The sequence below is a fragment of the Mytilus trossulus genome, chromosome 4, assembly GCF_036588685.1.
Source record: "Mytilus trossulus isolate FHL-02 chromosome 4, PNRI_Mtr1.1.1.hap1, whole genome shotgun sequence".
Classification (NCBI taxonomy): Eukaryota; Metazoa; Mollusca; class Bivalvia; order Mytilida; family Mytilidae; genus Mytilus; species Mytilus trossulus.
Window position 1 is genome coordinate 60,437,297 of NC_086376.1, and position 13,514 is coordinate 60,450,810.

At 32.6% G+C, this 13,514-nt stretch overlaps 1 protein-coding gene across 2 annotated transcripts in view; it reads right to left on the reverse strand.

The window, feature by feature from the left end:
- Positions 1-1,009: 1,009 nt before the first annotated feature.
- The window catches only part of LOC134715667 (sorting nexin-2-like), a 30,252-nt gene continuing 17,747 nt past the window's right edge, over positions 1,010-13,514 (reverse strand). For both annotated transcript variants that reach the window (XM_063578001.1, XM_063578002.1), the window contains 5 exons: positions 8,669-8,762; positions 7,738-7,943; positions 5,810-5,953; positions 4,689-4,841; positions 1,010-3,957 (listed from right to left, as the gene is read on the reverse strand). In XM_063578001.1, the coding sequence (XP_063434071.1) occupies positions 3,907-3,957; positions 4,689-4,841; positions 5,810-5,953; positions 7,738-7,943; positions 8,669-8,762 (648 nt within the window). In that variant the 3' untranslated portion in view covers positions 1,010-3,906. The remainder of the gene's footprint in view (positions 3,958-4,688; positions 4,842-5,809; positions 5,954-7,737; positions 7,944-8,668; positions 8,763-13,514) is intronic.

The window sequence follows — 13,514 nt, forward strand, 5'->3', positions numbered from 1 at the left end:
TGCACTTTAAGGAGTGCCTCATTCTACAAAATAAAGATCTCCTTTCAGGGACCAATTTGTGTCCTGTTTCAAGACAACATTTCTTCCCCCCTATTCAACATGCCCTTACTATGGGTAGTCGAAATTTCAGCCTTTTATTACAGTTTTTTTTTGGCAGAGGAAGCCAGAGTCCAAGAGAAAACAACAGACCTTTTGGTAGGAAATCAGAAAATCTTCGTCAATTATGATTAGAGTCGAGTGTACCTAAGTTGTGTGTGATTCAAACTTACAACCTCATTGTTGACATGCAACTGATACAGCAGTTCAACCACTTAGATCCATCTGACACCGAGGTCCACTAGTTGCCACTGGACAATAAACAAACTACAATCAATCAACTGATATATTTTATAACCCTGAATCCTTTATATTTTCGCTGATGTGTAATCTTTTTCAAAGTAGCAATCCTTGTACCTTTGTGACATCACTTAATTTAACCTACACGATTTCATCATGTCACTAGTCATGTGACTTACATATACAGCTTGTCATAAAGAGGACTCCTGGTTTTAAGTAGGATGAAGCTTGCTTTTTTCTAGTTTTCTGTATATTTTGAAAATATTTCTTTCTTTCTTTATTCCTTTTTTTTAACACTCGGTCAGAATATTGTCAGTTTTCATCATTAGTGGTGGATTCAGGGGGAGGGTTCTTTTTTTGGATGATCAATGCAATTGAATGAGGACATATAGTTGGAACCCCCTTTTTGTCATGAGTTGGGAACCCCATTTAAAATGTCTGGATCCGCCCCTGATCATTGAATAACCATTTATATAATTGCTCTGTTTGGTTTTCATTCTTCTACATCATCTTTAAATATCCCTTCATCATGCTCATTGCACCATGAAATGTTACTTATGCCTGCTTTAGAAGCACACATTAAATGTTATACCTATTTTAATGTAATATTCATTGAAATGTACACACCTTATATATGCAATTTTAAAACATACAAAAAATACAAAGATTGGGATAAATAAAATAATCAATTTATTTGCAAAGTTCTTCTTATTGTAAATTGTTAAATACACATATAAATGAACACTTTACATTTCTTAAATAAACAGCCATATTAAACACAATCTAGTGATGATTTTTAATCTATCAATTCTGTCTGAATACAACACTTTTATGAATTTCGTGTTTTCTGTTTAAATATGATAAAAGTTGGAATTCCATATTTCTGATACACTTTTAGCAGATGTGGTTAAAATTGCAAAATTTTATCAATTTTTACATTAATGGCATTCTGTCTTGGCAGATAATATTAACATAAGGTATATAAGATTATAAAATAAGAATAAGTCACAGTCACAACTCAACATGTATAAAATGAAAATCTATCAATCTCTTGGTGAAGATACCTCATTACATATATGCAGTTACTATCATCTGTAGTGGAGATTACAGAATTTGATAGTTGAAGGCTGGATCTTTTGGTTCAAATCTGTGTTATGAACATACAACCTACTTTTATTTATTATATTGCAGAGCTTATTGTTTATCTTGTGCACTTAAACAAAAACAAATCATTAAACACTAAAAACTGTGCATGATTTTCTTATAACAATACCTAAGTGGACTACATATTGTACTCCCACTCTAGGAGTAAGGGCGGAGTCTGGCATATATTGTATTCACCTTGCCTGTCCCTACGTTTGTCCAACTAATAATTCTAGCACTTTTATCAGGTACTAAACAGAAAGACTTTAACTTTGGTCAGCAGCTGAAGATTTGTATCTTGTGAGCACTTTAAACATCTGCTGGACATCTGTTGGACACCAACTACTTGTTCATAAGTACTTTCGGGTCTATGATTTAATTAATTACAAAACAAAACCAAACATTCAAACTTTTTTTCACCTTAGTTAAGAAAATTAAAACAAAATATAATTTAGAGATCCTCACTTAATGGATGCATGTTTAATCTATTTCACCATATTTACATGTGCATTATAGTAATAAGATTATAAAACATCTGTTAGACATGATGTTATATTTTATCTAACTCTTGCATTATAGCAATAAAATTATAAAACATCTGTTAGACATGATATTGTATTTTATCTTACTCTATATAAAATGTTTAGCTGCAAACAAAATAAAAATGCAAGGTATGAAATTATTTTAATATGAATATTTGAGATCTTAATTCTAAATGTTAATATTTTAAAGAGAAAGAAAAATTATTACTTTTAAACTGGTTTTACAATATATTTGATAGCCCTAGACTACAACAATTTGCTTTTCTGTTTAACTGGATATTTGTAAGAAAAAAATAAGATGTCCATTAATGACAGAGTATTATAAAGGATTATTATGGCAGGACTCAACTCATCAAATATTCTTCAAAAAATCAATTAGACATAAATGTAGGCTAATATTTTTGTTTTCTTACTCAAATGAAGTAAGAAATATACAATATAATAAATTAATAATAATTTTATGAAGTTTTCAATATCTACTACTATCTAGTTTATGATGTCACACGTTTATTATCCTTTGGGAACCAAACTGAATAAATTCTTCATGTTTTCAGACACACAGTAAAAATACATAACATACACTGCATTTATTGGTTCCTTGACAATATGATTATACTAATATTATTCAGAACAAAGTCAACATCACTTAACAAACAGTAAAAATAAACACAATCTCCCTTAATAATGGTACAAAATAGTACAATTTTTAAAGTCAGACTGAACAAACAGCAAATGATCTATTTCATTTAAATCCATAAAATATGCAAATTTTAAACATGTTTCGTTTTCTTCAACATGATAAAAAGTTTTCTAAAAATTGTATTAATATACTTAAAGGAATGCATGATTTTAACAAAACTTAAAGTGTAGGATATCTTCAGTATAACTCATGTCCCAATTACATGCCTTAAACAGTTCTTAAAATGAGTTGCTATTTCACAGAAATATGATTGGGTATGATTTCTTGATCACACTTTTTACTCATCTAACTGAATTCATACCTTTTTCTCTTTATTCATTTCTGTAAATTTAACATATATATATATATTATATGATGATTTTGGCTTTTATTTGCTCTATTTCTAAAGCTTTAAATTAATGCATCTATATGAATATAATGACAATCTAATCACAGTGTTTGGTGTAATATTTTTTTTTATAAGTTACTACTTTGAATAAGTGCCTATTAATGCTGACAAAATATTTCTACAACTAAAGCAATCTGTATTATTCAAGGTCACCCACTCTGTATCATACATATTGTGTTATGTATGGTTCTTCTAATGAGCAGTAAGATCACAATATTATACCAGGAAATCTGTACAGAATATTATAAATAAGGTATATTGAGTGCAATAATCTATGAAGTAAGGAAAAATATAATCAATCTCACTTATACTTTCATTTTCACGACTTAAGTATGACAATTTAAAAAAAAACAAACGGAAATATGCAAATAAGGATATAATTATCTAGTGACATCAGATAGGTAATTGCACAAACTGTACAAACTGACATATCCTTGCCTCTTGGTCCATTATAATACCATCAATGTTTAAAGCAATATCCAATTATTGTAATATAGTGCTTTAGGAGAACTATTTGAATGCAAAATTTCATGATTTGAACATATTTTTTTCAACTAGTTTATTAAGACTAACATATATATTATATATCACAATATCTTTTATTCAGAAATATTAGCTTTTTCATCTTTCCCAAATGTACCCATAATTTACAGTTCATGCCCATAATTATTGAGACGGGTTCATCTATGAACTAATTGAAAAACTAAATTATAAAAAAAGTTTATCATTGTTTTTTGTTCACAATAGTTCATGACCTGCATGAGTGACCTTTGCACTTCCCATTGCCTTGGTTACTATCATGCTATGGCTTTTGCTTCAGGTAAAAAGGCTTCCCAACATTTGATTAACTGTAAAATAAAGCAAAAACAAAGTAAAAGATTTTTTTTTTAACAGTATTTTATAAATTCAACTATTTACTTTCTATTTATGTATATTTAAAACTGGGTTTAAAATATTAAATCTTTATCTAAAATAAATATTAAAACCTGTTTGCTGTATATAAATGGCTTTGTTTACATGTATAAATCAAGTCATGGTAAAGCACATGTTTCTTATGTGTCAATCATCACAATTCAGCTTTTTTTGAGTGATGCAAATTAAAATGATCAACAATCAATTAATCAATGTCTTGATGCCTGTATTGTCGTAACTACAATCCTCTTCCCTTTCATGAATGTGACCTACTGAATTAGACTATTTACCAGATTTGTTATCATATAACCAACACGACGGGTGCCACATGTGGAGCAGGATCTGCTTACCCTTTCGGAGCACCTGAGATCACTCCTAGTTTTTGGTTGGGTTGGTGTTGTTTATTCTTTAGTTTTCTATGCTGTGTCATGTGTACTATTGTTTGTCTGTTTGTCTTTTTCATTTTTAGCCATGGCGTTGTCAGTTTAATTAGGATTTATGAGTTTGACCCTTAGGTATCTTTCGTCCCTTTTTTTTTTTTTCGGTTTCACAAAAAAAAATCTTCAGAGAAAAAATATGGTTACAAGTCATGAAGATTTCTGTATAACTAAAGACCATTTTTCATCATAAATTTTTTAAAGACCCCAGTATTTGATAAGGCAGTTACCTTTTGTTGATTTTCCATAAGCTGCTCTAGATATCTAACTACAGTTGTTTTAAAGTCTTCTACTCTGTGTCTATCAAATCTTCCCATTTCTTTCCTTATTGTCTGTGAAATCTTTTCAAAATCTTCCTTTCCTTTCTCAACCTTTTCTGACCACTAAATATAAAGCAACATACATATATATATACGAAAGCAAATTTACAGATCTTACATTGTTGGGTTGATGTTTAGACGAGTTGTATATATATATATATATAACATGGATGAAAGCGCTAGACAGTGCTGCTTTTAAAACTCTTTTTGTGTATTTAATTTTTAATATATATATATATATATATATATATATGAGTAAGAAAATGAAAAAAGATAATTTTAGAGTAAGGCATTTTATAACTACAGTTTTTGTTTGTTTTACTCCATTAATTTAATGCACTATTATACAGCATTCCTTAGCTGAAAAGTATGAACTATTCAAAAGTAAGGGTTGCCTTATTGCCACAATGTAACTTATAACTACTTATTTTTTATACAAATAAGGCAGTTAGTTTTCTCTTTTGAATTGTTTTACATTGTCATGTCTGGGCCTTTTAAAACTGACAATGCGGTGTGGGCTTTGCTCATTGTTGAAGGCCGTACGGTGACCTATAGTTGTTAATGTCTATGTCATTTTGGTCTCTTGTGGACAGTTGTCTCATTGGCAATTATACCACATCTTCTTTTCTATATTCAACTAGTTGTCTTTCCCTACCCTAGCTGTAGTCTAGTCACCACAGTCACCCTTTGACTGTTGCCCAGTCACCACACACACCCACTAGCCTTTGTCTAGCCATCACAGTTATCAAATTACTGGTGCCAAGTCAGCATTGCTACCAAGTGACTGTCAACTAGTTATCACTTACACCCACTATTGTGAAACTAACACTGGTACCCAGTAGCTTGCATAGTTATTACAGCTACCATGTACATAAGCATATGACCTTCCCTCCCTCATTTCCATAGATTTTAAATTGGTCTCTTCCCTGCCATTACTTACATTATTTCATTCTGTTCCTGAGGTACTTTATCATTTCTAATGACCAACTCTCTCTTAGTATTATTTTTCTTTTTCTTGTGTATGATCTTACCTCTGTAATTTCATTCTGTGCCTGCGGTACTTTATCATTTTTACCAGCCAACTCTAACTTGGCTTTATTTTCTCTTTTCTTGGTTAATGTAGCTTCTGCTTCCTTCCACACTTTGTAAGTTTTAAATCGTTCATGAAAAACTTCCTGTAAATAGAATACAGAATGAAATAATAACCTCTATTGGATTTCTTTTAACAAACTTTACTTTCATATTAATTTCAGTAACAACTTGTCTAGATTCTGTCAAGAGTCTGCTATATGAGAATGGTTCTTAGCCGTATAGTGAAATCATGGAAGTAATATTTAGAAGGAATAACAACGACTTCACTTCAAAGGTTTCATCTGCGTTACCGCCCATCTTTCAATAACTTGTTAATTGGTTCAATATCTAGCATGGAAGTTTAGTCTCCGCATGTGATCGATCAAATCACTGACACTTATCGGTCATTTTCGTGTTCACGGAGAACTACGAACAGACAAGTTTTTGTCGAATATACTTGCGAAGTAACCCGAATAGTGAATCGTTACATTCCGTTGATGTACGCTGCCGTAAAAAGTCATTCGTTCAATTTTTATTTTAGTCCAATTTTTCCATATTTTTTGTTAGTTTGATCCTAATAGTTAAAACCGACAGCTTTCACATACGAAATTGGAGAACAAAGTTGTGTCATTTCAATTTTAATATTAACAGACAATTAAAAAACCATTTCCGTATAAAGTTAAGAACATGATTGTACAAAAATACGTTTGGACCCCCTTTATTATCAATTAAAATATTCACAATTCTTAACGGTTCTATCCTTCAATTTAAGTTCTTAATACATAAACTAATTTGTGTAAAAATGAATTTACCGTAAGACAAATAGATTCAAGCCCATTTCGTCGGCTTGTTATATGTTTTGCTGTATAGCTTATTATATCAATACAAGCATTCCACAATAAACACTTTTTAAAAATATATTTACCGAAATATTATCCCCGTTTTAGTTGTCCAGTTTCAATAAAGCAATCAATGACATTTATGACATATACATAAATTTAGAATACTTGAAAGTAAATATTATTTTATTCAATCTCGATAAACTTTGCACATTTCAACAGTAAAAAAATATATGCCTACATTTGCCTACATTATTTTGTTAAACATCATGTGAAACCTGATCAATTCATCGGTATTTACCTGTTTAACTCGGGATCCGCTTTTAACCGGAAAATACTTTTAGAACAGTTTAAAACAAACGGTAAAAAGCAAAAATAAGCTAAATTAAATACAATTTTCCATGTTAAACTGCTGTAGTTTGAACAATTTTCATCCGTTTTTCAAGATTTTTACGTCATACGACTTCTTTTGGAAGGTAGATGTTTTATATGATACAGCGCCACCTTCTTATTAATTAACCGCGGATGTCACACAGGTACTTTATAATTAACAGACTCGATAAAACCACGTGACTGATAAGAAATTCAAGATGCCAGTTTACAACCGCGGTAAGGCAGATAGTAACCAAAGGGGTCTTACCGCTGAGACTATAATTGGATAAAATTGTATGACTTTAGTACAGAGCTCAGCATGCTATAAATACATGCTAATTAGTCGTTGTTATTCCTTCTAAATATTACTTCCATGGTGAAATCTAGATATCTAATTTAGTAAAAAACTTTTTGGGGTTGCTTTATCACTGACTTTTACCCAACATCAACATTTTCTATATCTATATCATATTTTTTTTACCTATATTTTATATCTTTTCACTAACATTATCATTTATGTAATTTTATGACATTTTTCTAAATCTGAATATATGTGTATAATGAACATTCTTACTAATTTCATTTATTATAAAGTATATGTATAATTTTAAAATATGCATAGCATATGTTAATAGTATGCATATACAATGATGTATGTCACCCTTAATTATACCTACTTTTACTGAACCTAACAAAGAAATATAATCTTTCAGTAACTCTGCCATTTGGTAGAAATCATTATCAGCCTGGTCGTGTTGTATTATTTCTATTCTTTCTTCCGTCTCAGCTAGTTGTGATAAGGCTCTTGATAATGCAGTATGCTCCTCAGCATTCCCTAGCATTGCTGCACTCTTGGAGAAGTGCATTGTGGTTAGACTTAACTCTGTCAAAAATAAGAATAAATTGTTAGCTATTGTAATTGGCTCTTGCTGAGGGTAGGAATGCCCTTTACTGTCTTTTTCCTCTACTATTAGCGTCAAATTGATTAAATTTTTACTTTTTACTTATGAAGGTACCCCCATAATGACCCTCATAACCATATACATAGTTTTACCATATTGACAACTCTAACAAAGAGCTTTCTTGCTATAAGATATTGGCCATTGTTTCCATTTATATCAGTATTTGTCATGTTAGAAATAAATATTTAAAGTGAGAGGATAGAGACAAAATGATTACCATAGTCTGTTTCAAAGAATACAATACACTTCTATATTTCATTATGATCAATATAGTTGGTTGAATGCACTATACAAGACATAATAAAACTTTTCAACCTGCTGTATTTGTTTGCACTTGTCCTAAGTCAGGAACCTGATGTTCAGAACTTGTTTTTGATGATGTGATTTATCAGTGTTTCTTGTTTTTTTATATAGAATAGACAGTTGGTTTTCACGTTTATATGGTTTTATGATGGTCATTTTTTGGGCCCTTTATAGCCTACTGTTCAGTGTGAGCCAAGGCTTAGTGTTGAAGAATGTACTTTGACCTATAATGGTTTTTCTTTTACAAATATTGTGACTTGGATGGAAAGTTGTTTCATTAACTTCATACCACATCTTCTTATATCTATAAGATGAATTCAAGTATATTTCTTAGTTTTCTTACCTTTCCGATGATGCACTAAAGTCTCCATACTGGAATGTAATTTTCTCAACTGTACATCTAAGTTTTCTACTTGTTGGTGTCTTTCATCAAACCACTAAAAAGAAGTAAACATCTGATGCTATCAGTACATATACACGTTTTACATATCAATTTGATATCAATATTGCAAACATAAATTTGGAATAAAGTCAAATCCATTCACATATTTTATAAGAAAGTTAATTCTATGGTGACTTATACGGTCTGTTAATTCTACATGAGAACCATGATATCATTATTGATTTATTGTAGTAAATACACAGTAGCAACAATTTTTACACTGAGGCTACATATACACAAGGGAATGTGGTATGATTGCCAATGAGACACTATCTACCCGAAAACAAAGGATGTTAATTAAAGCAATTATAGGGACTGTAAGGCTTTCAATAATAGTTACGAAAAAAGTATTTGAAAACAAAAACTAGAGGCTCTAAAGAGCCTGTGTCGCTCACCTTGGTCTATGTGCATATCAAACAATGGACACAGATAAATTCATGACAAAATTGTTTTGGTGATGGTGATGTGTTTTTAGATCTTTATTTGCTGAACATTCTTGATGCTACAATTATCTCTATCTATAATGAACTTGGCTGAATAATTACAGTGGAAAATATTTTCTAAAATTTTTATGAAAATTGTAAAAAAATGACTATAAAGACCAATAACTCCTTAATGGATCAACTGACTACTTTGTTCATGCTGACTTATTTATAGATCTTACTTTCCTGAACATTATTGCTGTTTACAGTTTATCTCTATCTATAATAGTATACAAGATATTAACCAAAATCTGCAAAATTTCCTTAAAATTACCAATTCGGGGGGCAGCAACCCAACAAAAGGTTGTCTGATCTGTCTGAAAAATTCAGGGCAGAGAGATCTTGACCTGATAAACAATTATCTCTCACGTCAGATTTACTCTAAATGCTTTGGTTTTTGAGTTATAAGCCAAAAACTGCATTTTACCCCAATGTTCTATTTTTAGCCATGGTGGCCATCTTGGTTGGATGGCTGGGTCACGGGACACATTTTATAAACTAGATTCCCCAAAGATGATTGTGGCCAAGTTTGGATTAATTTGGCCCAGTAGTTTCAGAGGAGAAGATTTTTGTAAAAGATTACTAAGATTTACGAAAAAACGGTTAATAATTGACTATAAAGGGCAATAACTCCTAAAAGAGGTCAACTGACCATTTCGGTCATGTTGACCTATTTGTAAATCTGACTTTGCTGAACATTATTGCTGTTTACAATTTATCTCCATCTATAATAATATTCAAGATAATAACCAAAAACAGCAAAATTTCCTTAAAATTACAAATTCAGGGGGAGCAACCCAACAATGGGTTGTCCGATTCATCTGAAAATTTCAGAGCAGATAGATCTTGACCTGATAAACAATTTTACCCAGTCAAATTTGCTCTAAATGCTTTGATTTTTGAGTAATAAGCCAAAAACTGCATTTTTTCCCTATGTTCTATTTTTAGTCATGGCGGCCATCTTGGTTGGTTGGTCGGTCATCAGACACAATTTTTAAACTAGATACCCCAATAATGATTGTGGCCAAGTTTGGTGTAATTTGGCCCAGTAGTTTCAGAGGAGAAGATTTTCGTAAAAGATTACTCAGATTTACGAAAATCGGTTAAAAATTGACTTTAAAGGGCAATAACTCCTAAAGGGGTTATCTTAGAGTGGTATAATCAGACTTTTTAGGCACAAATAAGAAATACTAGCTGGTTTTACTTGTATTGATTCTAAACTCCATTTGCACATAAATCTCAACGTCATAAGTAGCATGACGTTACAATACATACATAGCGGTACCGCGAACGTATAATGAACACAGTCCTGAACATCCTGGGGGCCCGCAAATGATAATTTAAGCAATAAATAAAGAAAAGAAACTTTAAAATGAAATAACTATTGTCTCTCAAATGAAATAAAACTTTAACTTTTTACACTTAAACAGTCTTTATGTTTTACGGAACGGTTGAATCCAACTTTTGATTTTCTCCTTGGCATCAGTTTTTGCTTTTCTAGTTGAAGTAATAGTATTGTCACTGGAATCACACGGACTATCTGTTGATAAGAGTTCAAGTGGATATAGCTTACTTATTGGTCTAGATGTCGTGCCATTTTTAGTGCGTAAAATGGCAGACCTACAAAGTCCATCTCTCCCATAAACTAACTTAACGATAATCGCTATATTCCACACTGTCCTTGGGGTATCATCATGAATCTGTACAATGTCGCCCACTTTAATGATTTGAGTGTTAATTCCGGTGTTTCTATGTTGTTCCCTAAGTGAAGTGAGGTATTCTCGTCGCCATCTGTTCCAAAAGTCGTGAATAATGCGTTTTTGAACACTAGATTGTCTATTTGCTGTGTAATGTGTTAAGTTTTGTACGTTCTTCTCACTGCTGAAATTAATTGTTCCTGAATACGGTAAAGTGTTAACCCGTCTTCCATAGAGAAGATGAGACGGTGTAAGCGGTTCATCATCGGTAAGGTCCGTTGATACGTGGGTTAACGGACGATCATTTAATATAGACTCTATCTCGATCACAATTGTCTCTAGCACTCTAAAAGTAACTAGTGCTCGTCCTAACACTTTCTTTATGCAATTCTTGGTCAAGCCCATCAATCGTTCCCACCAACCACCATACCATGGTGCACGTTTCAGAATAAATTTCCACTGAGTTCCATATATGTTGAGTTGTTCCTGAATAGTAGTAGATTTTGTAAGCATTTCAATTTCCTTCGCTGCTGCGGTATATGTTGTACAATTGTCAGACATCATGATTTTTGGTAACGATTTGCGGCTGGTGAATCTCCTAAACGCTAGAATGAATGTTTGTTCTGTAAGGTCTTCAACGATTTCCAAATGCACAGCTCTAGTGTTAGCGCAGGTGAATAGACAAATATATGCTTTACTAATACTGTTGCTTTTTGTTCTCACATTCAATGCTCCTGTGAAGTCGACACCGGTTACGGTAAACGGTGGTGAATCATTAAGTCTGTCGGACGGCAGTGGTGGTGGGTCGGGTGTATGATATGGTCTTCCGGTAATTTTATGGCAAGTAACGCAATTACGGAGTATTGATTTCACACATTGTCGAATCGACGGAATCCAGTAAGACTGGCGAATAAATGTCACTGTACTTTCTAATCCAGAGTGAAAATTCTTTGCGTGTGCATCCATCACAATTAATTTACAAAATCTGTCTTTGTTCGGTATTAGTACTGGAAATTTAGCTGATTCATCAATAGGTGCATTGTTAATTCTCCCGCCACAACGGATAATGTTCATTTTATCCATGTACAATCTAAGTTGCTTCACTAGCGCATTTTTCTCTGATTTGTTGTTTAAACTCTCAATAACATCCGGGTATTTACGCAGTTGCGAATCTCGAATCCATGAAGTCGAAGCAGTCTGAATTTCATTGACACTAAGATTTCCTGTTAGTTTGTCATTATTTCTACAGTTGTTTATGAATCGGTACATGTATGCAGTTATACGCAAAAGTTTTTGGTATGAGCTGTAGCGTTGTATATCCATAATTTTACTTATTCCTTCATAAGATCTGATTTTCTGTTGCGGTTCACTAGTTGATTGTCCTTGCTCAATGGTAGTGCTAAGAATGTGTGATTCTTTATTCTTCCACTGTGGCCACTTTGATTTGTCAGTGAGCCATTCGGGTCCTTTCATCCAAAGATCCAATTCTAAGAATTTGGTTGCAGTTACTCCTCTCGATAGCATATCTGCCGGATTTGAATCTGTCGGACAGTACTTCCATGTGTATTCTTGCGTAATTTCGTTAATTTCCTTCACTCGATTACTAACGAAAACGGGTAATTGTTTCTCAGTAGTAAGCCAACTTAAAGTTATCTGACTGTCACTCCATAATGTGACGCTTGTAACATCCAAGTGCGATTTCAAATGCTTGACGAGTCTTGCGCCTATCAAAGCTGAACTGAGTTCTAACTTCGGAATTGTTAACTGTTTCAGTGGTGTCACTCGATTCTTTGACATGATAAGTACGGTTTCTTTTCCACTGACTAAATATGCGCATGCTCCATAGGCTTTCAAGCTTGCATCCGTAAACACATGTAATTCTACATTGTCTGATTTTTCTTTGAAATACGGTCTATTAATTTCCAAATGTGAACATTCATTAATATCTTTTAGTACACGCTTCCATTCTGTTGTAATTTCAGATGTAAAAGGTTCATCCCAATTTAATCCTTTCTCCCACAAAGTCTGCATAAGCATCTTACTACGCACAGTAACTGGACCAATAAGTCCGAGTGGGTCATAGATTTTTGACGATTGTCTTAAAATCTCTCGTTTTGTCATACGTGTATCTTCAATATCGGTGTATTCCGGTTTGGCGAAAGTAAGTGTGTCGTTACAAGTGTTCCATCTCAATCCAAGCACTTTTATGAGTTCATCTTTGTCTAATACGCTGTGTGAATTTGCGCGGTCTCGCAAAAGTTGAGAATTTGAAGCCCATGAGCGCAAGTTAAATCCTGCTCTAATGAATAAGTCTCTTGATGTATCAAAATATTTCAGTAATGCACTCTCTGTAGGAAAACTCGACAGTATATTATCAACATACAAATCGTTCTTTAAAGTGTCAGTATATTCACAACGGTTCTCTCTCAAGTGTTTTTGTAGAACGGAATTCAGTATGAATGGCGATGAAGTGGCTCCAAATAATACAGACTTAAATCGGTAAGTTGATAGTGGAGTTGATGGGTCTGTTGGTGTATCGAACCAAAAGAAACGTGTGACATCTCTATC